Source organism: Saccopteryx leptura, chromosome 3, assembly GCF_036850995.1.
Source record: "Saccopteryx leptura isolate mSacLep1 chromosome 3, mSacLep1_pri_phased_curated, whole genome shotgun sequence".
Classification (NCBI taxonomy): Eukaryota; Metazoa; Chordata; class Mammalia; order Chiroptera; family Emballonuridae; genus Saccopteryx; species Saccopteryx leptura.
The window spans coordinates 136,098,804-136,123,023 of NC_089505.1; the positions used below are offsets into that span (position 1 = coordinate 136,098,804).

At 37.5% G+C, this 24,220-nt stretch overlaps 2 protein-coding genes across 3 annotated transcripts in view; one reads left to right on the top strand and one right to left on the bottom strand.

The window, feature by feature from the left end:
• The first annotated feature begins 208 nt into the window (after positions 1 to 208).
• USP1 (ubiquitin specific peptidase 1) lies at positions 209 to 12,815 on the top strand. Of its 2 annotated transcripts, XM_066376452.1 has the most exons (9): positions 211 to 823; positions 2,838 to 3,074; positions 4,808 to 4,928; positions 5,510 to 5,614; positions 6,196 to 6,356; positions 7,932 to 8,617; positions 9,350 to 9,514; positions 10,192 to 10,393; positions 11,351 to 12,815. In XM_066376452.1, exons 2-9 carry the CDS (start codon positions 2,905 to 2,907, stop codon positions 12,084 to 12,086), a joined length of 2,346 nt encoding a protein of 781 aa, XP_066232549.1. In that variant the 5' UTR covers positions 211 to 823; positions 2,838 to 2,904; the 3' UTR covers positions 12,087 to 12,815. The 2 variants fall into 2 exon arrangements, with proteins under 2 accessions (XP_066232550.1, XP_066232549.1); XM_066376453.1 differs by lacking the exon at positions 2,838 to 3,074 and having other exon boundaries at positions 209 to 823.
• A 2,183-nt stretch (positions 12,816 to 14,998) lies between these two features.
• Positions 14,999 to 24,220, bottom strand: part of DOCK7 (dedicator of cytokinesis 7) — a 242,981-nt gene continuing 233,759 nt past the window's right edge. Inside the window, exons 48-50 of the mRNA XM_066376450.1 lie at positions 23,738 to 23,844; positions 21,113 to 21,280; positions 14,999 to 16,821 (exon numbers count right to left, since the gene is read on the bottom strand). Of these exons, the coding sequence (XP_066232547.1) occupies positions 16,779 to 16,821; positions 21,113 to 21,280; positions 23,738 to 23,844 (318 nt within the window). The 3' untranslated portion in view covers positions 14,999 to 16,778. The remainder of the gene's footprint in view (positions 16,822 to 21,112; positions 21,281 to 23,737; positions 23,845 to 24,220) is intronic.

Genomic DNA, 24,220 nt, shown 5'->3' on the forward strand with positions numbered 1-24,220 from the left:
ATTTGAGCATCTGGCGACGCCTCCAGGAAGGAGCCCATCCCATCTTTCTCTGTCCCGTCTCCCGACCCGTACTTTTCCTTCAACCCGCGCGCACAAATAGTTAAAAAAAAAAAAAACACCACACGAGAAAAAAAAAAAAAAAAAAATACGACAGGGGGTGGGGTGTGAGGCTCGAGCCCGCCAGCCAGGCCTCTAGCACCTAGCGCGCGCCCTCAGCGAGGACCCGTGCTAGCTGCCCGCGACGGTGCCTACGCTGTTTGAAACTGCAGAACCCGTTAGGCTCTAGGGGAAACTACCGTTCCAGCTGGTTCCGAAGCACGTGCACGCCGAGGGCTAGTGGCGGTCGCGTGGCGGCTCCTGCTTTTCAGGCTCTACAACGCGGAGATTAGAACCGGCATTTTCGAAGGACGCCACCTCCAATCGCAGCGCTGGCGCGGGCGGAGGCTAAAGCACGGGGGTCCTGAGACTGAGGAAAACGCGCCAAGTTCCCCTCGGTGGTGGAGTGGGGAAGACCCTAGCGGTTCGGGCGCTTAGCCAGCGGGGCTAGTTCTTGCGCTTCTTACCATTCCGGGGCAGGCGCGGGCGGGCGCCGCTCCGGGGATGTAGTGGGTGCCGGCGCAAGGCAGGACCGAGCGGCGGCCCGGGTTCCCGCTCTGGAAAGCGAATGGTCACTGTGTCGCGGGGAAGGCGAAGCGGCCAGCTTTTCCGCGAGTGGGTCGGGGACTCCGCAGGCTCGGGGCAAGGTCTAGCTGTCGCACTCACACTCATCCCAGTTGGACTCGACGGCGTCACCGCCGTGGACCTCGCTTGGGGCCATGACCAGGTAAAGAGGGCCTGGGGAGGAGAGGCCGGTGCCGGGCGCCGATGCAGGCTGGGCCGGCTCCCGAGTGGGGCTGCTCTGGGACACGGGTGTCGGTGCCGCGGGGAGGACCCCCCAGACCGTGCTGGTGCTGCGCCCTGGCGGAGCTGCCCGCCGAGCCCATTGGCACCGGGCGGGGCGCCCCCTCCTGCCGCGGCGGGACTCGAGAAAGCAGGTGCGGGTTCGGCGTAAATGGGACAACCCCACGGGCGTGGGGGCCGGAGTTGTGGTTCCGGCCAAGGACACCGCGGGCCAGCCTCCCGCCGTGCCCTGGTTGGGATGGGCCGCGACCTCCGCTCCTCTCGTCATCTTGCACTTTCTTTTGCGTTGTAGAGCGGTTGGGGTTAGGGAGGAGACGTGTTTCCATTTACGTTGTCCTGTGTCGGTAACTGCGAAATGGTACAGCGCAGTTTCTTTTAATTTTTTGAGAAGTATTTGGAACGCCGCGTGTCTTAAACCTTTGTCGAGGGTGTTCTTGTTTGGAGTTGAGTCGTGTCATTTTATAATGGAAAGAAAAAACTAATGGGACTGAGTGTTCACGCTGTCACTTCAAGAACATTTAGTGTTCGATTCATTGTGCTTTCTGAGAAGTGGGATTTACTTACAGGATAGACACTTTTGATGTAACAACCCCTAGTTTTAAGGAAAGCCAGGTGCAAGAAATGTTTTAAGTCTCAGAAATGTTAAATGTTCAGTTATTGTTTTCAGAGAGCCAAGAGGGTTGGTTTTATTTGGATAATCCGTTCTTTCAGCTGCTTCATCAGTTTTTCTTGTATTTACGTACTCTGTTTCTGAGACAGTCCAATTTCCATCATTTATTAGGATTGGTTCCAAAGAAAAACCTTTTTTTTAATGATTAGAGATCCCCGACAATTTAGCGCAGGCTGGTTTATCATTCGTGATAGCATCGTCGGCATTAAGTGGCCAGGAGAGTAAATTGAGTTGGAGGAGGGGATGGGGAAATTGGTCAACTTTCCACATTCCTGGCTTGAGTCTGAAAAATGTGGTTTCAATGTCGAGTTCAGTGTTAATTCTCAGATGAGAGGCAACCAGTGAAATGCTTTAGAAAGGATGGAATTTGATTGAGTTTTGTTAATTTATGGTATTCTGTATACACATTGGAAAGTCATTGCTGAGCTTTTGTTTTGGGTTCTTAGATAATTTTCCTCCAGATATCCTAATGAAAAAAAAAACTGATGTAAAAAGTAACTACCAAAAATATTACCCTTTTTTTTAATCTAAAAGTTTTACTTTAAAACTGGGAAGAAAGAGAGCAATAGGCACACCAAATTATCTTTTTCCTACATGAAACATTATTTTAAAAACTATATTTTTTAGAAAATGTTTAGAAAATAAGTAGGGTGTTGTGGTTTCTAGTGCTAAAGAATTTTATGTACACAAAATGCACCACTGTCTCAACCTTCTTAATACTTTTCACTCAAGCTTTTAGGTATAACAGCACCAGATTAATGCCTTTTCCTTATTCAAATTATACTTTAAAGAGATTTTCTAGAGAATATTTCATGTATTCATATTAACAAGTAGAAAAGACCTTGGAAGGCAGACTCATTCCAGTATCCTTTGATTTCCCATTCATCCCTCTTCATTTCCCACCCCTACTTTGTAATTAGAGATAGTAGTTGCTTAGTCAATATTTTCTGAGTGAATTAATAAACTATAATAATTAAGGTTTTATTTAATCTACTTTACCGTAGGTCTATTAAAATGTATTTTGTGATGTGACTTTTAATAATCAAGCTAAAAAATACCATGTATCTCTGGTACTTTTCCTTGTGTAAGAAAGTTAAGGACAAATGGCAAGCAGTAGAACATTAGAGTGCCTATTATTGCCAGGCATTATTACATTTTCAAATAAGTTCTAATTAGTATTGTTCCTTGGTAAATTTGTTTTCAAAATTGATTTTATTGCCTTCAGCTGATAACTGAAAACTAATGAAGTCTTTTCTGTGATTAACAGATATGATTGGTGATCATAACGTTCCTATATAAATTAATACTTGTCAACTCGGGGATTTGAAGAGAAAATGCCTGGTGTCATACCTAGTGAAAGTAATGGGCTATCAAAAGGTAGTCCATCAAAGAAAAACAGACTTTCCTTGAAGTTTTTTCAGAAAAAGGAAACTAAGAGAGCCTTAGATTTCACAGATTCTCAAGAAAATGAAGAAAAAGCTTCTGAATTTAGAGGATCTGAAATGTAGGTATCTTAAGTATATTTCTGTATTTTTAAAATTCCATATCAGTGAAGGAATGAACATCAGTTGATACTTCCAGACATTCTGACCTGATAGTCCATAGAGGCCAAAAAAAAAAAAAAAAAAGTCTCACACATTTGTGAGTTAAGTCTGGTGGTATACAGTAAAATCAGCGAAACTTTTGATTCCCAAAGGGATCACATCCATAATGTTAACTCATTTACATTTTGCTCAACCAATTCTTGGAGAAATATTTATTGACTACAATTGTTTTTCAGTGTAAACTTGATTGTAATACAACACATTTAGTGTAAGGATGAAGAGATGGGTGATTTGGGGGAGGGCAAGAATACTTAACAGTTACCTGAGATATTTAAACTTTGTAGTCATACCTAACATGAATTATCAAACCTGCTGGGGGTGTACAATAGCAAATTATATTTAGAATAAACTTAAAAAATGCTTTTGATACAAATCCTTTAAGTGACTGAAATCAGAACAAAATGAAATACTTGATTCCATCAGCAGTTGCTCCAGTTGGAGTCTAGGCTAGCTCCCTATAGCAGATAGGTATTCTGCTGTATGACTAGAGTAAATTTGGTTTCATGTGTAATTTTCTAATATTTACCAGTAATCCATTTAGGAGGTTGTTTGTGATACTTTTGTGTACCAGCATTCATGCCTATAAACATTTTGAGGTGCTAGAGTAATAGCAGCTAAAATATAAAAATGCTGGGATGACCTAATGTTTTGTTCGAGAGAGGTAATAGAATTATAAGCTTGAACAATGTGTTTTAAGAGAAAGCTATGTAATTCTCTTCATGAATTCTTAGTGCCATAGTAAAGTTAAACTATAATTGATCCTTAACATGGGTTTGAGCCTGACCTGTGGTGGCGCAGTGGATAAAGCGTCAACTTGGAAATGCTGAGGTCGCTGGTTTGAAACCCTGGGCTTGCCTGGTCAAGGCACATATGGGAGTTGATGCTTCCAGCTCCTCTCCCCTGTCTCTGTCTCTGTCTCTCTCTCTCTCTGTCTCTCTCTCTCTCCTCTCTAAAATGAATAAATAAAATAAAATAAAAAATTAAAAAAAAAACAAAACAAAAACATGGGTTTGAACTGTGTGGGTCCATTTATTTGTATGGGAATGTTTTTCAATAAGTACTGTAAATTATTTTCTCTTAGATTTTCTTAACATTTTTTTCCTAGCTTACTTTATTATAAGACTACAGTATGTAATACATATAACATACAAAACATGTTAATTGACTTTGTTTTCAGTAAGGCTTCTGGTAGGTTCTGAGTAGTTAAGTTTTGGGGAGTCAAAAGCTGTATGGGAATTTTCAGCCGTGTGGTGGTGGTGGTGGGAGGTCAGTACCCCTAAGTCCCCCACTCCTTGCCCCCTGCATTGTTCAAGGGTCAGCTGTCCTGTTGGCTTAACAAATCATTACCAGTTCCTCAATTTTCTACTCTGTAAAATGGGATTAATAGCCTTTTAATAGAATTAATTTAGAGGCTTCCTAATTATAATGTTTTTAAAGTGCTTATAAAATTTTTATTTTAATGTATGGCAAATTTTTCACCTATACATATTTCTTCTTTTAAAATGTCATCTCAGTAAAATCCTTATGCTTTTCAGATCATACAACTTTTAGGAAAAGACAGTCTAGGGAAATAATATTTCTACTTTAAGATACTATTTCATTGTATCTCTCTCCTCCTCTCTATACTTAATAGTGATCAAGTTGTTCCTGCAGCACAGACCTCACCTATAAACTGTGAGAAGAAAGAAAACTTGTTACCATTTGTGGGACTGAATAATCTCGGCAATACTTGCTATCTTAATAGTATACTTCAGGTAAATTGATGATTTTGCTGTATAATAAAACTTTAGTAGATAAGGGAAGATAGAGATTTAACATTTAATGCTTCTGAGAATTTCAGATTATTAGAGGATTTTAATTGTTCATACTATCCTTACCTTTGATTGTAATAAATCAGAATGCGCTAAAAGAAGGATTCTGAGTTGTGTGTCATAAACCTCCCCTTTTAGGTAAGAGTGATACATTAAATAAAATTGGGAGAGCAAAATGGAGTAGACCTTGGTTAAGTGGAAGGTGTCAAACTTTTAGTTTTTCTTCCCAGTTTCTGGTGCTATGGGGTTAAGTATTTTAACCCTTGAGTCACATCTGTTTTATGTTGTACCATTACAACCATGTCTTGGCAATACCTGCTCAGGCTCAGTGCATTATTGCCAGTGAGGGAAGACAGTGGGCTATGATGATGAAATAGAACAATTTTGATACAAATCTTAATTGCAGAATATTAAGTAATGCATATTTTAAAGTGCTCCACAAAACTCATGATAGTGTCTGAATGACTTAGGAATATAATTGTTATTTGTTCAGTAAACACTCAAAACAATTTCACTTTTTATAGGTATTATATTTTTGTCCCGGTTTTAAATCTGGAGTGAAGCACTTATTTAATATTATTTCAAGGAAGAAAGAAGCTCTTAAAGATGAAGCTAATCAAAAAGAGAAGGTAAAAAGAATAGAAAATAAGTTAAAAAGTAAATTAAGGGAAATTCACTTGCTTCAAAATAAAGTCATAGATACATGGGGTTTGGGAAGAGGATGACAAAGATCATTTCTCAGTTAAACTGTAACTGAGAATTAAATTTTTCAGTATTTTACATTGTCAGAAAAGCAGTTACTTTTCATTCTTACAGAGTAGCTAACTTACCCCTTTTACAGAGTGTGTCCTCCTGTCCTTTAATTTGTTTACCAATAAACTGTCATGTCATACCACCATCACAGTTTAGTATAGCTTTGTACCACCTGTTACTCATTTGTTGTTTCCCAATTGACTCCCTTTTAAAATTTAAGTAAATATAAAGGAACTGTTGACTTACATAATTAGAAAACCATTATCATCCACATAATAGAAAATAACCCAAAAAAATCTCTTAAAATTTTAAAAGTTTATTTTTTAACTCCATAAAACGAGTGCTATAATGAAATTAAATTTAGAAAAGCTAGTTTGTCTAGTGAAACAAAGACAAGGGAAGATACTTAATTTGTTCATAAATAAAAATACTGATTTGTGTGTTTCTTTCTTGGCAGGAAAATTGTAAAGAAGATTCTTTGGCAAGTTATGAACTAATATGCAGTTTACAGTCCTTGATCATTTCAGTTGAACAGCTTCAGGCTAGTTTTCTCTTAAATCCAGAGAAATATACTGATGAACTCGCTACTCAGCCAAGGCGACTGCTTAACACCCTCAGGTATAGCCTATGATACAATTTTAGGATTCCAGTTTAGCTGCTTACTGCTTTCTTTGGTGAATGATATATGAACAAGTATATAGCAAGGAGACTAGAAACCAAGATTTATAGTCTTTAATATCCAGAGACTCCAAAAACTAGACATTTTTTCATAAGTTTGGTGCTAAATTATTAAAATTTATTTTTAAGAGGTTATTTATAGTCTCTATTCTTATTTATCTGATGTGAATATCCATGCATTTTCTGTAGAAATAGTTATGTAAAGTTTACTTAGGGTATACTGCCCTCTATCATGTTGGTGATATATATTTTACTTATGTGCCGTATATATATATATTTTTTCTGTATTTTTCTGAAGCCGGAAATGGGGAGAGACAGTCAGACAGACTCCTGCATGCGCCCGACTGGGATCCACCTGGCACGCCCACCAGGGGGCGACGCTCTGCCCCTCCGGGGCGTTGCTCTGTTGTGACCAGAGCCACTCTAACTCTAGCTCCTGGGGCAGAGACCAAGGAGCCATCACCAGCACCCGGGCAATCTTTGCTCCAGTGGAGCCTCAGCTGCGGCTGCGGGAGGGGAAGAGAGAGACAGAGAGGAAGGAGAGGGGGAGGGGTGGAGAAGCAGATGGGCGCCCTGGCGGGAATCGAACCTGGGACTTCTGCACGCCAGACCGACGCTCTACCACTGAGCCAACCGGCCAGGGCCCCATATATTTTTTTTAATCTGAAAAATTCTGAATTCCCAAACACATTTGTTCCTAAGGATTTCAGATTATGAATTGTAGGTCTGTATTCAAAATATATTATGCATAAGAACTATAAGTTCCAAATACTCTATTTTTGTTGTATGTCCTTAGAATATTAACTGGAATAGATTTCTTTTGACCCTATATATATAAAATAGCTTTATTCAAAATGTTATAGGTTAAGTCTTTAAAAAATTATCTAACCATTTAGTAGTTTAGGAATAGACCTAGGTGTAATATATTGTTCTGTTTGTTAAGAGGTAGTGTAATATGGTGTCTAAGAACAGGTTCGAATCCTGGCTTTGTATCTTAGCTATTCTGTGATCTTGGGCAAGTTACCCTATTTGTTAATAGTGGTGGTAACAGTACCTACTTCATGGGGTTACTGTGAGAATTATGTGATACACATAATATAAAAAGCACTTTGAATGAAACTTGGTATACAGCACTCTATTGTGATAATGAAAATGAGGTAAAACTTACTTTTATAGTTACAAATTTAGGTAAATTTCATATTAGTAGCTGAATAAATGTTTTGAGTTTAAAAATATTGTTAACCTTAAAAATATAAATTCTATATAGAAAAGTGGTTTTTTTTTGTATTACATCTATTGATTGGTTGATTGATTGATTTTAGAGAGAGAGGAGGGGGAAGAGAGACAAACGGACAGAAACATACATCAGTCTATTTCTGTGTGTGCCCTGACCTGGGATCAAACCTGCAGCCTTTGCCCTTTGGGACGATGCTTTAACCAACACAACTCTCTGGCCAGGGCTTTTGTATTTTATCTTAAAAGCTAAGATATGTGAAATGGGAATTTTTTTTATAGGGAACTCAACCCTATGTATGAAGGATACCTACAGCATGATGCACAGGAAGTATTACAGTGTATTTTGGGAAACATTCAAGAAGCATGCCAGCTTCTAAAAAAAGAGGAAGTAAAGAATGTGGCAGAATTATCTAACAAGGTAGAAGAAAAACCTCACCAGAAAGAGGAAATTAGTGGTGTTGATAGCATAGAGATGGACAATATGAGGCATTCTGAAGACTATAAAGAAAAACTGCCAAAAGGAAATGGGAAAAGAAAAAGTGACACTGAATTTGGTAACATGAAGAAAAAAATTAAGGTCTCCAAGGAACAACAGTCATTGGAAGAGAACCAGAGACAAACCAGATCAAAAAGGAAAGCTACAGGTGATACATTAGAGATCCCTCCTAAAATAATTGCCAAGTACATTTCTGACAATGAGAGTGCAAGACCCTCACAGAAAAAATCACGAGTTAAAATAAATTGGTTCAAGTCTACAACTAAGCAACCCAGCATTCTTTCTAAATTCTGTAGTCTGGGAAAAAGAAACCAAGGATCCAAAGGACAGTCTAAAGATAATGAATATGATCTTGAAGAGGACTCTGGGAAGTGTGAAAATGATAACATAACAAATGGTTGTGGACTTCAGTCGCCAGGGAATAATGTTAAGCCCATTAATGGTAATGAAGTTAAGCCCATAAACAAAGGTCAGTACGATTTATTCTTAAACATTGATAGGTAGGCATTATCAACAGTTACAGAATTGGAATTTTCTCCTCTTAAGATACATATACAGTAGAAATCTGGCTAAAGTTTCTGTTTTGTTTAAGAAGAAATTTAACAGTGTGAACTGTAGTGTTTTAAGCACTGTGCTTAGATGTATTTCTTTGTGTGTTTAAATCTCAGTCTTAAGGTAATGTCAATTTATGGTTTATAAACTAATGGAGTTCAATACATTTTAATGGAAAGAGGATAAATACTTCACCCTCTTACATAAACAGTATTTGACATAAAAACTCATGAAATGTATTGCATTTAGTGAAATGCAGTTGTAGAGAGGTAAGTAGTTACACCAGACTTGAACTGAATTTTTACCTAGTTTTGTCCAGATTACAGATCTCAGGGAAATGTGAAATATTGATATGGTTATGGTTTACCAAATGTGTCACCCTTATTTTGGGTATTCTGTAGGGGGAATGTCTTTGGGAAAGGAATTATGAAGACACAGTTGTGACTTATTTTTAGAGACAACATATTCAAAATTAGCTTTATAAGGAATTTATATTTCATGAATAAGGCATTTCCTAATGCTAATAAACAAGTTTAGATTTGAAAGTCAGTCTTTTATTCATGCATGCTTTAAATGAATATTGGTTATTTGGGCTGTGCTGAAAAACTAATGTGCAATACACTTTTCCCTATTTTTATTTTACGCACAGAGCAAATTGGTTTTGAGCTAGTAGAGAAATTATTTCAAGGTCAGCTGGTATTAAGGACTCGTTGCTTAGAATGTGAAAGTTTAACAGAAAGAAGAGAAGATTTTCAAGACATCAGTGTGCCAGTACAAGAAGATGAGCTTTCCAAAGTAGAAGACAGTTCTGGAAGTAAGCAAACTTGGGGTCTCTGTAAAGACCAGGGAGTAATTAGAGCTTTCTTCAATAAGCACAGCCTAATAAGCTTGTGTAATTAATTGAGAAGTTGTATTTTAGTGGCTTTGTTAAAATAAAATCATTGTTTAACAAGTAGCTTCACTTGTTAAAAACTAGCTTTTGGAAAATTGTGGTATCTTTATTTTGATGTGTAGAGTATAATGAGAAAAATGAAACGCTTTGCTATAAGTTAACGTTTAGGTACTTGAATTTCTCAAAGCTACTGAAGATATTTTTGTGTAAACACAACATTTGAACCACTGTTTTGTCTTGTATAGACCACAAAAAATACAGAAATGTAATGGGAAATTATCATGAGACTGGTTTACATGCTCAGATATTGGAAATTGGCTATTAAATATAAACTAAAGTCTGTCTTACACTGAGTCAGAGACTAGGTTTGTCATGTTCATCTAAATATTTTTTGGCTGACCAAATACAAATATTAAAAAGATGTGCACTTGTTGAGGGTGAACTTAAGAGTTTCTGAAACTAAAAAAGAAATGTCCTTAGTTATTATTGGAAGGATTAGTCCATTGAAATTGCATGCTATCTTTGAACGTGGAACTTTGTGGTTTAATTTTTAAATGTCTGACAAGTTTATTTGTGAGTGAAAGGATTCTTTTATGTAGTTTCTCCAGAGCCAAAAACAGAAATGAAGACCCTGAGATGGGCAATTTCACAGTTTGCTTCAGTGGAGAGGATTGTTGGAGAAGATAAATATTTCTGTGAAAATTGCCATCATTATACTGAAGCTGAACGAAGTCTTTTGTTTGACAAAATGCCTGAAGTTATAACCATTCATTTGAAGTGTTTTGCTGCTAGTGGCTTGGAGTGAGTATTACAAATAAAAGCTATATGAGGAAAATGAGCTGCTATAGGAGAAGTTTTGTTTAAGACAGTATAATATAAATTACTGAAATGAAGTCATTTATAAAGATTGCCATAGAAAAATTCTTATCAAGTTTCCCTATAAAAATGTATCAGTTTAAATCCTTTTAGTCTGACTGCATATTCTGTGATTTCTTTATACATCTTTTCATTCCTTATTAGATACAAGTTAAATTGATTAAAGCGGAGAACAAATTTTACATATATCAAGAGTTTTTTGAGGCGAGAAAAAGGCCAAATTATTTTAGTTTTAAGGTAACTCAGGAAATCAAACTGATCTTTGAACAATCTAAAAGTAATTTAAAAATAAGTATAAAAATGCCAGTTACATTCTGAATAGTCTGGCTTTTTTCTGACATATCGTTGTAGATTTTATTCCTTTCTTTATCAGTGAATTGTTTAAAATTACCCAAGGGCTTCCCAGGAGCTCTCCACGTATATTATTGTGCTGGAAGAATGACATACGGTTCTTTCAGCAGACTTTCTTTGCTATAGTACTATTTATTTTTGTCCCTAAATCCTGGTAGAGATAGACTTTGCATTAAAATGACTTTCTAAAGAAAAAATTTTGGTTTGAAATTTGGTGTTTTTTATGCCATTTATTTTCTCACTGCATAAAATTAGGGGGGGGAATTAAGGAGGGGGGTAATGAAGCAGGTGAAATGCCATATAGCCTTCACAGAAACACCTGAATATTAGCATTTATTTCAGTATTTTTCTTTGTGCAAATATTTTAAGTATATAAAATTGTGGTCTTTTATTCTTTTGTGTTTATTCATAGGAGCACTAAATAAATATATATTAAGGGTTCATTCAGACTGTTACTTGGTTTCACATTGGGTGTAAAGTTGAATATATTTAAAGTGGAATTGCAGAAAACCTTATTTTTTTTCTTCAAAGGTTTGATTGTTATGGTGGTGGACTTTCCAAGATCAACACTCCTTTACTGACACCTCTTAAATTGTCACTAGAAGAATGGAGTACAAAGCCAACCAATGACAGCTATGGATTATTTGCAGTTGTGATGCATAGCGGCATTACAATTAGTAGTGGGCACTACACTGCTTCTGTTAAAGTCACCGACCTTAACAGTTTAGAAATAGATAAGGGAAATTTTGTGGTCAACCAAATGTGTGAAATGGGTAAGCCAGAGCCATTGAATGAGGAGGAAGCAAGGGATGTGGTTGAAAATTACGATGATGAAGATGTATCAATTAGAGTCGGTGGAAACACACAGCCAAGTAAAGTTTTGAACAAAAAAAATGTAGAAGCTGTTGGACTTCTTGGAGGACAAAAGAGCAAAGCAGATTATGAACTATACAACAAAGTATCTAATCCTGATAAAGGTGCCAGTACAGCATTTGTTGAAAATAGAAATTCTGAGACTAACATTACTAATGGGACCCATGAATCTGACAGAAACAAGGAATCCACTGACCAAACAGGCATTAACATTAGTGGATTTGAGAACAAAATTTCATATATAGTGCAAAGCTTAAAGGAGTTTGAGGGAAAGTGGTTGCTTTTTGATGATTCTGAAGTAAAAGTGACTGAAGAGAAGGACTTTTTGAATTCTCTTTCCCCTTCTACATCTCCTACATCTACTCCTTATTTGCTATTTTATAAGAAACTATAGAGTGTATTATCCTTGTGTATATAAACATTGGCAGAGTTGATTACATTAAAATTTTGGCTTATCTTTTGAAGCTATTGGATATTGTTGGTCTCTAGGTTTTTATATAGTGAGATATGAATTACTGAAAACCATGTTAATTTTTAGAATTCATTTCCTCTTAGTAGAGACTAGTGATGTATTAGCTTCTGGGAACAAACTTGTATAGGTTCTTAAAAGAATTATCCAAAATGGAAGCATTTAAACACTTTTGAATTTACACCTTTTTGTGTTCGCTTTTTAAAATAAAGTGCTTGTATTTGTATCTCCATATTTTGGAGTAATTATCTACATGATGTTTTATAGCTCCTGTGGGTTTTTTTAAGCTAATAAGCCAAGTATCATTTCAGTACATTTAGTTTTATCAGTCATGAAGCCAAATCTCTGATGGGCTGCATGGGAGGCACAAAGTCTGGAATATGTGTGTATTCACACTGGTGTATATTTTGTGCCTTGGATCACTTTGAAAGTGTCTCAGAAAACCTGGACAGTCCTACCTTCACTAGAATTTTATATGTATTTATGAAGATGATTCTTTAGTAAATCTTTTTGGGCATGGACTAATTTGTATCTCTTCATAGTAATATTCTGCACGATCTGTATATAGTATATCAAACTTAGAGGTATGACCTTAAGTTTAATGGGTTTTTTTTTAGTCAGAAGGTCAATAAAATTTTAAATGCTTAAAAACTAGGTATATAAATGCTTCTTTTGTGTATGCATATTTTTACCATAAATACAGCTGGGTTCTCTTAAAGAACAGAATATGTGTGTGTATGTATAATATACATGTACACATTAATAGAAGAGAATAAACAGGCATAACTATCTTTCTCTAATACTTTCGTAGGAGAATTCAAATTGTGCTTAGTCCATATAAGTTGTCATACTTAAAAGTTTACACTAGAAATTGTTATTTTTAGTGAGAGGAGGGAGGTTGAGAGCCATACTCCTGCATGCGCCCAACAAGAATACTCAGCAAGCCCACTAGGGCTCGAAGCTATGCCCATCTTGGACCATTGCTCAGCAACTGAATCATTTTTTTAGCGCCTGAGGTGGAAGCCACAGAGCCATCCTCAGCGCCCCGTGGCCAAGTCCCTCTAACCAATGGAGCTATGGCTGTGGGAAGAGGAAAGAGAGAAGGGGGATGGGGATCGGTGGAGAAGCAGATGGTTGCTCTGCTCTGTGCCCTGACCAGGAATCAAACCCAGAACATCCACATGCTGGGTCAACGCTCTACCATTAAGCCATCTGGCCAGGGCTAAAAATTGTCTTTTTTAAAGTAGACATAACTATGTAGCATAATCTAGAACTGGAGAATTTAAGGTTATTTGGGCACATGTAAAAATTTCTTTAAATTTACATTTTAATATAGTATATTAAATTAGTAACTGATCAAGTATCTTAAGACTTCTTAAAAGATATTCTTGGTATCAGTATTAAAAATAATTCTTGTAGAGCATCGGCCTGGCGTGCAGGGGACCCGGGTTTGATTCCCGGCCAGGGCACATAGGAGAGGCACCCATTTGCTTCTCCACCCCTCCCCCCTCCTTCGTCTCTGTCTCTCTTTTCCCCTCCCGCAGCTAGGGCTCCATTGGAGCAAAGATGGCCCGGGCGCTGGGGATGGCTCCTTGGCCTCTGCCCCAGGCACTAGAGTGGCTCTGGTCGCGGCAGAGCGACGCCCCCTGGTGGGTAGAGCGTCGCCCCTGGTGGGCGTGCCAGGTAGATCCCGTTCGGGCGCATGTGGGTGTCTCTCCCCGTTTCCAGCTTCAGAAAAATACAAAAAAAAAAAAAAATAATAATAATAATTCTTAAGAATATATGCTATTGGGCCTGACCAGGTGGTGGCACAGTGGATAGAGTGTTGGACTGGGACACAGAGTACCCAGGTTCGAAACTCTGAGGTCACCAGCTTGAACATGGGATCATAGACATGAATGACCCCATGGTCACTGGCTTGAAGCCCAAGGTTGCTGGCATGAGCAAGGAGCCACAATGAAGAACTGATGCTGCTTATCTCTCTCCCTGTCTGTCCCTATCTGTCCCTCTCTCTGTCACAAAAGTATAAATATGCTACTGGAATAACACTTAACCCCATTTCAACAAATAAGAGTACCTGTTAGCTAATAAATCAGTTGCATAGTTAAATAATGTAAGTCATGATTCTCACCTCTTTCTACATTCAGAATCGGTAATGGAACTTTTAAAAAGAAATAACTTTGGCCTGACCAGGTGGTGGCGCAGTGGATAGTGCGTCGGACTGGGATGCGGAAGGACCCAGGTTTGAGACCCTGAGGTCACCAACTTGAGCGCGGGCTCATCTGGCTTGAGAAAAAAAAAGCTCACCAGCTTGGACCCAAGGTCACTGGCTTGAGCAAAGGGGTTACTCTGTCTGCTGAAGGCCCCCCTGTCAAGGCACATATGAGAAAGCAATCAATGAACAACTAAGGTCTCGCAAGGAAAAACTGATGATTGATGCTTCTCATCTCTCTCCGTTCCTGTCTGTCCCTATCTATCCCTCTCTTTCTCAAAATAAATAAATAAATAAAAAGAAGTAACTTTGAACATTACCCATAAACTTATGATGGGGTAGGAATTACTAAAAACTTTAAAAAGAAACAGCTCTGAATACTAGCCATAAGTTTCTAATGGAGTAATTCTAGGATAGAGCCTAGGCCCCTATTAAATATTCAAGGGGCCTGACCTGTGGTGGTGCAGTGGATAAAGTGTCAACCTGGAAACACTGAGGTTGCCGGTTCAAAACCCTGGGCTTGCCTGGTCAAGGCACATATGGGAGTTGATGCTTCCTGCTCCTCCTCCCCCCTTTTCTCTCTCTCTCTCTCTCTCTCTCTCTCTCTCTCTCTCTCTCCTCTCTATAATGAATAAATCTAAAAAAAAAAAAATATTCAAGGGACAACCAAGGTTAAGAACTGCTAGTATAGATTCCTAATACAAGAAAGTTTAAAGCAAATTGAAGTACATGGTTAAGTTATCAAGTGTTAAGTATACCAATGTTTTAAGAGGAAGAGGAAGTTTTTTAGTCAATTCACAATACTTAGTAATGCATGATATTAAATCATAATTATATAAATATTAAAGTTCTTGATATTGTCACAGATTTGTATGAAAATATTAAAACTTAGATAAATGTAGCCTAATGAGAAATGACAGGCATTAAACATTCTCCCTTACATCTACCTCCCCCTTTCCCCACCCACGGAAAGAGTGTGTTACCTTTTTTGTTTTAATGAGTTTCCATTCTTAATTCCTGCCTTTCCTTCTTGTTCATCTGGATTTTTTGTACCCAAATATATTTTTGAGGTTACACCTTTCTGACTTCTTAATCCCTTGTCCAAAATTGTAGACTCATCTGAAAAACCTTTTCATAATTCCGTCTTTGAATTCATGTGGAAAAGAGGAATTTGAGATGACATTGTTATAACGGTAGGCTGGAGGGTGGTAGATATCACCATCACCTCACCTGTGCACTCAGAAGAATCAGACATTTTGGAGATCTTATTTTCAACATCAACAGAATGAAGGCACTGTTAAATTTTAGTTCTAAGTGATTCATATAACTGGTCAGTAGAGCAAAGGAATAGATTATAAATGATGACTATAAATTTTTTAAAAATACTTTTGCATTAGTTTTTTATGAAGTTATAACTTGATTAATTAGTTCCTAAGTTAAAACAACTAATTTTATGTTTACATGTACTTTGCAAAATCTAGATAAGTATCAAAAAATATAACCTCATTCAGCTGGTAGATTAAAATCAACTAGCTGCTCTTGGTGTTATTTTTATGGTGATGTAACAGCTTTAAAGCAGGTTTCTGATTTAACAGTTCAGAGATCACTAAAAAACTAATGAATGTTTAATTTGAAACAGGAATCATTCATTACAGTTGCTGAGAGTCATTACGTTCATACCACTGTCATTAGTATAATAAGGTTGAGTCAAAAAGATCAAGCTACTATCAATGGTTTTAGCAATCAATACTTAAATTATTTCTGCAATTTATTCTAATTCCCTTTTTATGTGTGTCTAAATGGAAAATAGCTTAGAAACCAGTTTTAGGACTTCACAAACCAGTTATCAATATCTTTACTTATAAATTTATTCACTTAATTTGGGACTTGGGTCATAAAGTGACTGTCAATTTTTATTTTCATTTTTCTAGTTTTGGAACTAGGTGAGTCAACTTTCATTTTATGCCTTTGTCAATAAAGATGTTAAGGTCCCCACTCAGTAAAATTAGTGTAAACGTTCACATATTTAATAGTACCTTTAAAATAAGCATTACTACATTTGAAATGGTTCCAAAATGAATCTAGAAATGGTAATATAAATTAAAAAATACAAACTTAAATTTAACATTAGCTATGGTATAAATAATGGTAAATGTATAGTGTACCTTTGAGTCATTACAATGTCTTTAAAAATAACAGCATATTACCAGAACATTAGATGCCAGAGCCGTGATTCTCAAACTCCAACAATCTACATTTGATATTGTTTTGGCCACTGCATTCCTCAATGAGTAAATTAATGCTGTGATTTCCAGAATTAAGTCCCAAGTCTTATTTTTCAATAGATCTTTTCACACTCAATGTTGAGTATGTGGCTCTTTTCAAATGAGTAAAACATGTTTATTTTAGAGATCCATTTTGCGCAGGCTCATTCGACTGAAGGAATCTCTGGAAAGAAAAACGATAAGTGAACAATTTTTGCATATTTCTTTTTTTTAATTGAATTTTATTGGGGTGACACTGGTTAACATTTCTATAGGTTTCAAATGCCCAATTCTACAACACATCTGTGTATACTGTATTGTGTGTGCACCACCCCTCACCAAGTCACCTTTGTCCATCACCATTTATCCTGTACCCTCCTCATTCACCCTCACCGCACTCACCACACTGTTGTCCATGAATTGTTTTGTCCTTTTTGCTCTATCCTTCCACCTTCCTCACCAATCTCCCCCACAGCTGTCAGCCTTCTCTGTATCAGCCTTTTGCATATCTCTCTAAAATAGGTTTCACACTTTTTCTGCCAGTTAAAACAGAAGTTTTAACACCAGAAACTTTTAACTTTAAAAGTTTTTGCCACCAAAGTTATCAACTTTCAAGTTGCTCTGTCTTATATACATATATTCTGGCTTATAGACTTCTCTATATATCAAAGGTATATTACAGTGACCCCTTTACCAAGTGGTCGTTTATTCACTTGTGTAACAGATGCATTAGATATAAATAAAACAAGGAACTAAAGGAAATGGAAGAAATTTCAGGAAAATGTTATTTTGTGTTATTAAAAGGTAAAATGTAGGTGTTATTTACAATATTCTAAGTCTTAAGTCAGTGGTTCTCAAGCTTTCAGGTTTTAGGCCCTTTTTACAATTAAAAATTGAGGACCCCAAGAAGCTTTTGTTTGTGTGGACTATATTTACCATACTAGAAGTTTAAAACTAAGAAAAATTTAAATTATTTTACAAAATAGTCCATTACATAACAGTGTTTATTAAAAATGACTTATAGCCCTGGCTGGCTAGCTCAGTTGGTTAGTGTCATCCTGACATGCTGAAGTTGTGGGTTTGGTCCCCAGTCATGGCATATACAAGAATCAACCAATGACACTATGAATAAGGTGGACAACAAATTGCTCTCCCTCCACACTAAAAATTAAAAAAAAAAGCCTGACCTGTGGTGGCGCAGTGGATAAGGCGTCAACCTGGAAACACTGAGGTTGCCGGTTCAAAACCCTGGCTTGCCTGGTCAAGGCACGTATGGGAGTTGATGCTTCCTGCTACTCCCCCTTCTCTCTCTCTCTCTTTCTCTCTCTCTCCCCCCCCTCTAAAATAAATAAATAAATAAATAAATAAATAAATAAATAAATAAATAAATAAATAAAAAAATTAAAAAAAAACAAAAACAAAAAAAAATTTGCAAGAAATTTTAGGAGAGTGTCATGCTTACTATATTCAATATCCAGCTTAATAGAAGGCCTAGGTTCTCATATCTTTTAAAAAATATTTTATTTACTTATTCACTTTAGAGAGAGAAAGAGAGAGAGAGAGAGAAAAGGGCAAGGAGCAGGAAGCATCAACTCCCATATGTGCCTTGACCAGGCAAGCCCAGGGTTTCGAAACAGTGACCTCAGTGTTCCAGGTTGATGCTTTGTCCACTGCGCCACCATAGGTCAGGCTAGGTTCTCTTATCTTTTATAATATCACATTACATGTAGTCTCTGGAAAACCACTGTACTCATAAGAGAATGACAGTGAAAAAGGCAAATAATATATGGTATTAATATAAAAATAGTTTTGACTCGGGAATCTCCTGAAAGGGCCTCAGGGATGCCCTTCCCACAGGAGTCCCACATCACACTTGGAGAACCACTATCGCAATGCCTTATAATTACTACTATAGATTTTGAAAAATAAGCAAAATAAAAATTTCAAATTCTAAGGAAGTTTTATTTTCTGTTATGAAGATGTTAATAGTGAAGAGAATATTATTCTTCAATACTTCTTAATGTATATCCCTTTATCCTTAATTTCTTTTGTTTAGCCTTCCTGCTGTTAAGGTTAAGCTCTGATGTTTACAATCTCCAGGAAAGGAGAGGGCAGGCACAAACAAGTCATGTTCAGCTTTGAAACTCAAAGTGTGGTTTGTTTGGTTCCAGAGAAAGCAGTAGTAAAAGTTAGATACTGCCTGCCCTGTGGTGGTGCAGTAGATAAAGCATCGACCTGAATGGTGAGATCTCCGATTCGAAACTCTGGGCTTGTCCAGTCAAGACACATATGACAAGCAACCAATGAACAACTAAAGTGAAGCAGCTATGGGTTGATACTTCTTGCTGTAAAAATCAATAAACAATATTCTTCAGAAGAAAAGAGATTTTCTAAATTCCAAAATTCCCATGAACATTAAGAACTGAAACTTGGAGGATTGACCATAATCAGATCATAGAGAAGGCAAAGCTCAGGATAATACTGTAACGGAGTTTCCTTTTGATGGGAAGAATAGTCTTGGAAAGTATGGTGGTTCCTCAAAAAACTGAAAATAGAACTACCTTATGACCCAGCAATCCCTCTACTGGGTATATACCCCAAAACCTCAGAAACATTGATACGTAAAGACACATGCAGCCCCATGTTCATTGCAGCATTGTTCACAGTAGCCAAGACATGGAAACAACCAAAAAGCCCTTCAATAGAAGACTGGATAAAGAAGATGTGGCACATATACACTATGGACTACTACTCAGCCATAAGAAATGATGACATCAGATCATTTACAGCAAAATGGTGGGATCTTGATAACATTATACGGAGTGAAATAAATAAATCAGAAAAAAACAAGAACTACATGATTCCATACATTGGTGGAACATAAAAACGAGACTAAGAGACATGGACAAAAGTGTGGTGGTTACCAGGGGTGGGGGGAGGGAGGACGCAGGAGGGAAGGAGGGAGAGAGTTAGGGGGAGGGGGAGGGGCACAGAGAAAACTAGATAGAGGGTGACGGAGGACAATCTGACTCTGGGCGAGGGGTATGCAACATAATTTAATGACAAGATAACCTAGACATGTTTTCTTTGAATATATGTACCCTGATTTATTAATGTCATCCCATTAACATTAATAAAAATTTATTTAAAAAAAAAAAAAAAGAATAGTCTTGACTGAAAAGAGTTGGAGAGATTGGAAGGAAGAAAGAACAAGGATTAGGAAATTGCCTAACTACATCCAGCACCCTCATTCCAGGACCTTTAACCACAGTATAAGACTGGTGGAGGGAGTTAGAAGCAGGAAGGCAGAAATTCCAAAATGATTGAAGTAGAAGCCAAAAGTGGAGGGGACTAGTGTTGCTTCTCAATAGGAATTTTAAGAGGCAACCATCTAGAGTTCACCCATCAGTATAGGATGCTGGAAGCAAACTATTTTGCCAGAGGTAGGACCTGTTCCTGTATATTGTGGAATAGATTCAGGTAATCTATATGTGCTTCCTGGGACATGACATACAGCAGGCACTTCATACACATTTTTTGAATGAATGTATGAATGATTTTTTTCAGAGGTCTAGAAGTACAGAAATATTAGATCACTGAAGAACAAGGACTAATTCCCAGATGATCAAATAGCCACTTTACCTTCTTTTGTAGTATATTTTAGCATGTATTTATATTGTTTTATTTTTAAAAGCAGCAACAAAGGCCTTCCAAATTATTAATCAGATAAGTATAATTTAATTGGCTTTACTGCTATTTATTCAAAGGAAAGGGTGGTAAAATATTGGTACCACAATAATTCAAGCTGCATATACATTTGGATTTCAATGCCCTGCCCAGAATTCAGGTACTAAAAAGCAAAATGTTAAGCACCATCCTTGGATATTTTCATGCCATTTAATGTCCACAACAACCTTTTCAAGGGAAGAAGTTTTAGGGGAGAAATCTAAAAATTAGATTAAATTACCTGCTCAAGTACACTTTGGATCAGTTGGACAAAATTCCAAGTTATTTCCATTTCTAATTTTGTGTCACACTTAGAAAGTAGAAAAAAATACTGAAGCCTTCTTGATTCTCAGTGGGGTTACCTGTTTTAATACAAATCTATATCACTGCATACTATTCACTGTCAGGACTGAGGGAAATAAATACATGGCTCCTGATACATTGCAGTGAATACTCCCACAAAAATACCAGAAAGTGTGACAGGACTTTAAAAAGAATAGTTTTAAGAGACCAGACTTATTATGTGTGGTGTCTTCATTAGAAAAAGTACGTAACACAACTGATTATTGACTTACAGAAAGAACTGACTTGGAGACTGGTTAATGTAGAGATAATAAAAGGTTTATACTAGTTGAACTTGTCTAGAGACACTATCTAAAACCATGTAATAAGTTACACTATTAAAGCAAATAATTCAAGCAGATTTTATTTTTCTGAACATATCCAAAATAACAGAAAAACAAGCATACCTGTGGCAGGTGACAGGTAATACTGCCTTGTATAACTGAGGGATCTTTCTGTTTATTAAAGGCTGTAGGGCCTCTTTAAGGCGATGATAATTTCTCTCCAGTTCCCTTTGATACTCTTTTTGATCTGGCCCAATTAGGCTCTTATTTTTTCTTAAGGCATCCTCACACCTAGAAAAAAATGTGTTGTCAAAAAATTTCATCTTGTACAGTTTGAGGGCTTATGCTAATTATATATTCACCAGGATGAAGACATTCAGTTCCTTGGCTGAATGTTTAATATCTTGTATTGGGTTTAAGAAAGAGAACAGATGATCAACTGAGTTCCTTAAAAATCTAGCATTCACTTCTTTCCAGTACTTATTTAATTGAAAATTACATATTTTTATCCAAAAATTTTTTTAAAAGAAAAACTATTTCTAAATGTTAAATCTGAAGCCATTTTTTCCTCACATATCACCACTAAACTAAAAGCTCTTTAAGGGCTTTGCCCATATTCACTGATGAGGCACTGACGGCATTTGGCACATGGGTCTGCCTGTGTTTAAATGTTTCTTAAACGACCAGCTCTTGATAACAATTTATTGAGATACTTAAGAAAAAAATATCTGGAACCTGACTAGGCAGTGGCACAGTGGATAGTGTCAGCCTAGGGTGCAGAGGAACCAAGTTCAAAACCCCAATGTCATCAGCTTGAGTGCGGGCTCACCAGCTTGAGTGCAGGGTTGCTGACTTGAGTGTGGGATCATAGACATGACCCCATGGATGCTGACTTAAGCACAAAGGTTGCTGGCTTGAACCCAAAGTCTCTGGCCTGAGAAAGAGATCACTCGCTCTGCTGTAACCCCCCCACCCCCGGTCAAGGCACATAGGAGAAAGCAATCAATGAACTAAGGTGCCGCAATGAAGAATTGATGCTTCTCATCTCTCTCCCTTCCTGTCTGTCTGTCCCAATCTGACCCTCTCTATGTCTCTCTTGCTAAAGCAAACAAATAAAAAAACAAAACCATCTAGACTCTGATAGATAAATCAAAGGCTATGAAAAAGCAATGTGTACATATCACTATTTGCAGAATATAGCTAAAGTAATGCTCAGAGGAAAATGTATAGCCTTAAGGGCTTATATTAGAAAATAAAGGGCCCTGACTGGTGGCTCAGTGGATAGAGTGTTGGCCTGGCACATGGATGTCCCAGGTTCAATTCCTGGTTAGGACACATAGGAGAAGTGATCATCTGCTTCTCCACGCTTTCCCTCTCCCCCTTCTCTCCCTCTTCTCCTCCAGTGGCTCAATTGGTTCCAGTGTGGCCGCAGGTGGTAAAAACAGTTTGTTACTTGAGCATTGGCCCAAGATGGGGTTGCCGGGTGGATCCCGGTCGAGGCACCTGTAAGAGTCTGCCTCACTATCTCCCCCCCTCTCACCTAAAAAAAAAAAAAGAAAAGGAAAAAAAGAGGCCCTGGCCAGTTGGCTGAGTGGTAGAGCATTGGCCTGGTGTGTGGAAATCCTGGGTTAGATTCCTGGCCAGGGCACACAGGAGAAATGCCCATCTGCTTCTTCACTCTTCCCCCTCCCCTTCCTCTCTGTCTCTCTTCCCCTCCTGCAGCCAAGGCTCCATTGGAGCAAAGTTGGCCCAGACACAGGATGGCTCCATGGCCTCTGCCTCAGGTGCTAGAATGGCTCCGGCTGCAATGGAGCAATGCCCCAGATGGGGAGAACATCATCCCCTAGTGGGCTTGCTGGGTGGATCCTGGTCCGGCGCATGCAGGAGTCTGTCTCTCTGCCTCCCCGCTTCTCACTTCAGAAAAAAAAATAAAATAAATGAGTCTGACCAGGTGGTGATGCAGTGGATAGTGCGTTGGACTGGGATGCGGAGGACCCAGGTTCGAGACCCCGAGGTCACCAGCTTGAGCGCAGGCTTGTCTGGTTTGAGCAAAGCTCTCTAGCTTGGACCCAAGGTCACTGGCTCAAGCAAGGTGTTACTTGGTCTGCTGAAGGCCCACAGTCAAGGCACATATGAGAAAGCAATCAATGAACAACTAAGGTGTCGCAACGAAAAACTAATGATTGATGCTTCTCATCTCTCTCCATTCCTGTTTGTCTGTCCCTATCTATCCCTCTCTCTCTGTTTCTGTAAAATAAATAAATAAAATAAATGAAAAAAAGAAAAGAAGACTCAAACTGAAGAGCTAAATAACCTAAAAAGAACAATAAACTTGAAGTATAAGAAAATAAAAATATGATAGCTCTATATCAATAAATGCAAAAGTTGGTTCTTTGAAAAAAACAGACTAAGCACTGTCAAGATTAAATAAGACAAGTAAGTTTGGCAATATTATCATGGAAAATACATAAAATTCAAGTGCATTTCTGTATACCAATAAACAACATAATTTTAAAAGATATCATTAATAAAAACATAAAAGTATTAAATACCAAGGAATAAATCAAAAGATACAAAAGGCCTCTACAGAAAATTAAAATAATATCATGAAAATATTGAAAAGATATAGGTAAATGGAGAAATACACGAACAATTTCCACTGTGAGCCACTATTCTGTATTTTCTCATTTTACACTATTGTTTTGGAAAGTCTCAATTTAAAGATCTTACATAGGAAGCCTTGAATACCTTTTAGTAAAATCTTTGAAGCAGAGTCGCAGTTTATTATGATGTCTGAAGAGTTTTGGGTCACTGGGTATTTCAGATAAGAAAACCTGGGCAACTTCCAACGGCCCCTGTAAAATGAGAAAACCGGAGTGTATTTTATATTCTCTAAAATCATGAGATGGACATTACCTGAATGATTTTTCTTAGCACTGAGATGGCTGCATTTAAGCTTAATGCATATGTCTATGCCTATATTAAAACTCACAGACAGATTCTGGTAATATAATCTTGGTTTTTCTTAAAGTCAAATCATGTTCTTGCCTACTTCATTTTTCAAAGAAGAGTAGAAGCACAAGGATTGACTATTGTATTCATTAATGCATTTTGCCTTGTAGTTTTTACATTCTTTAATTCATCCTCAATGTAAAAGTTGTCAGGCTACTGGCAATCAAGTGATAACCCTAAATATTAGACTTGATTTCCTGAAACATTCCCTCAGTATCC

Excerpts from the sequence above, each read along its gene's own strand:
- USP1 (XM_066376452.1), top strand. The coding sequence starts at position 2,905 with ATGCCTGGTGTCATACCTAGTGAAAGTAATGGGCTATCAAAAGGTAGT. Across the intron at positions 6,357-7,931 it reads CGACTGCTTAACACCCTCAG|GGAACTCAACCCTATGTATG; the intron begins GTATAGCCTATG and ends TTTTTTTTATAG. Across the intron at positions 9,515-10,191 it reads AGTAGAAGACAGTTCTGGAA|TTTCTCCAGAGCCAAAAACA; the intron begins GTAAGCAAACTT and ends TCTTTTATGTAG.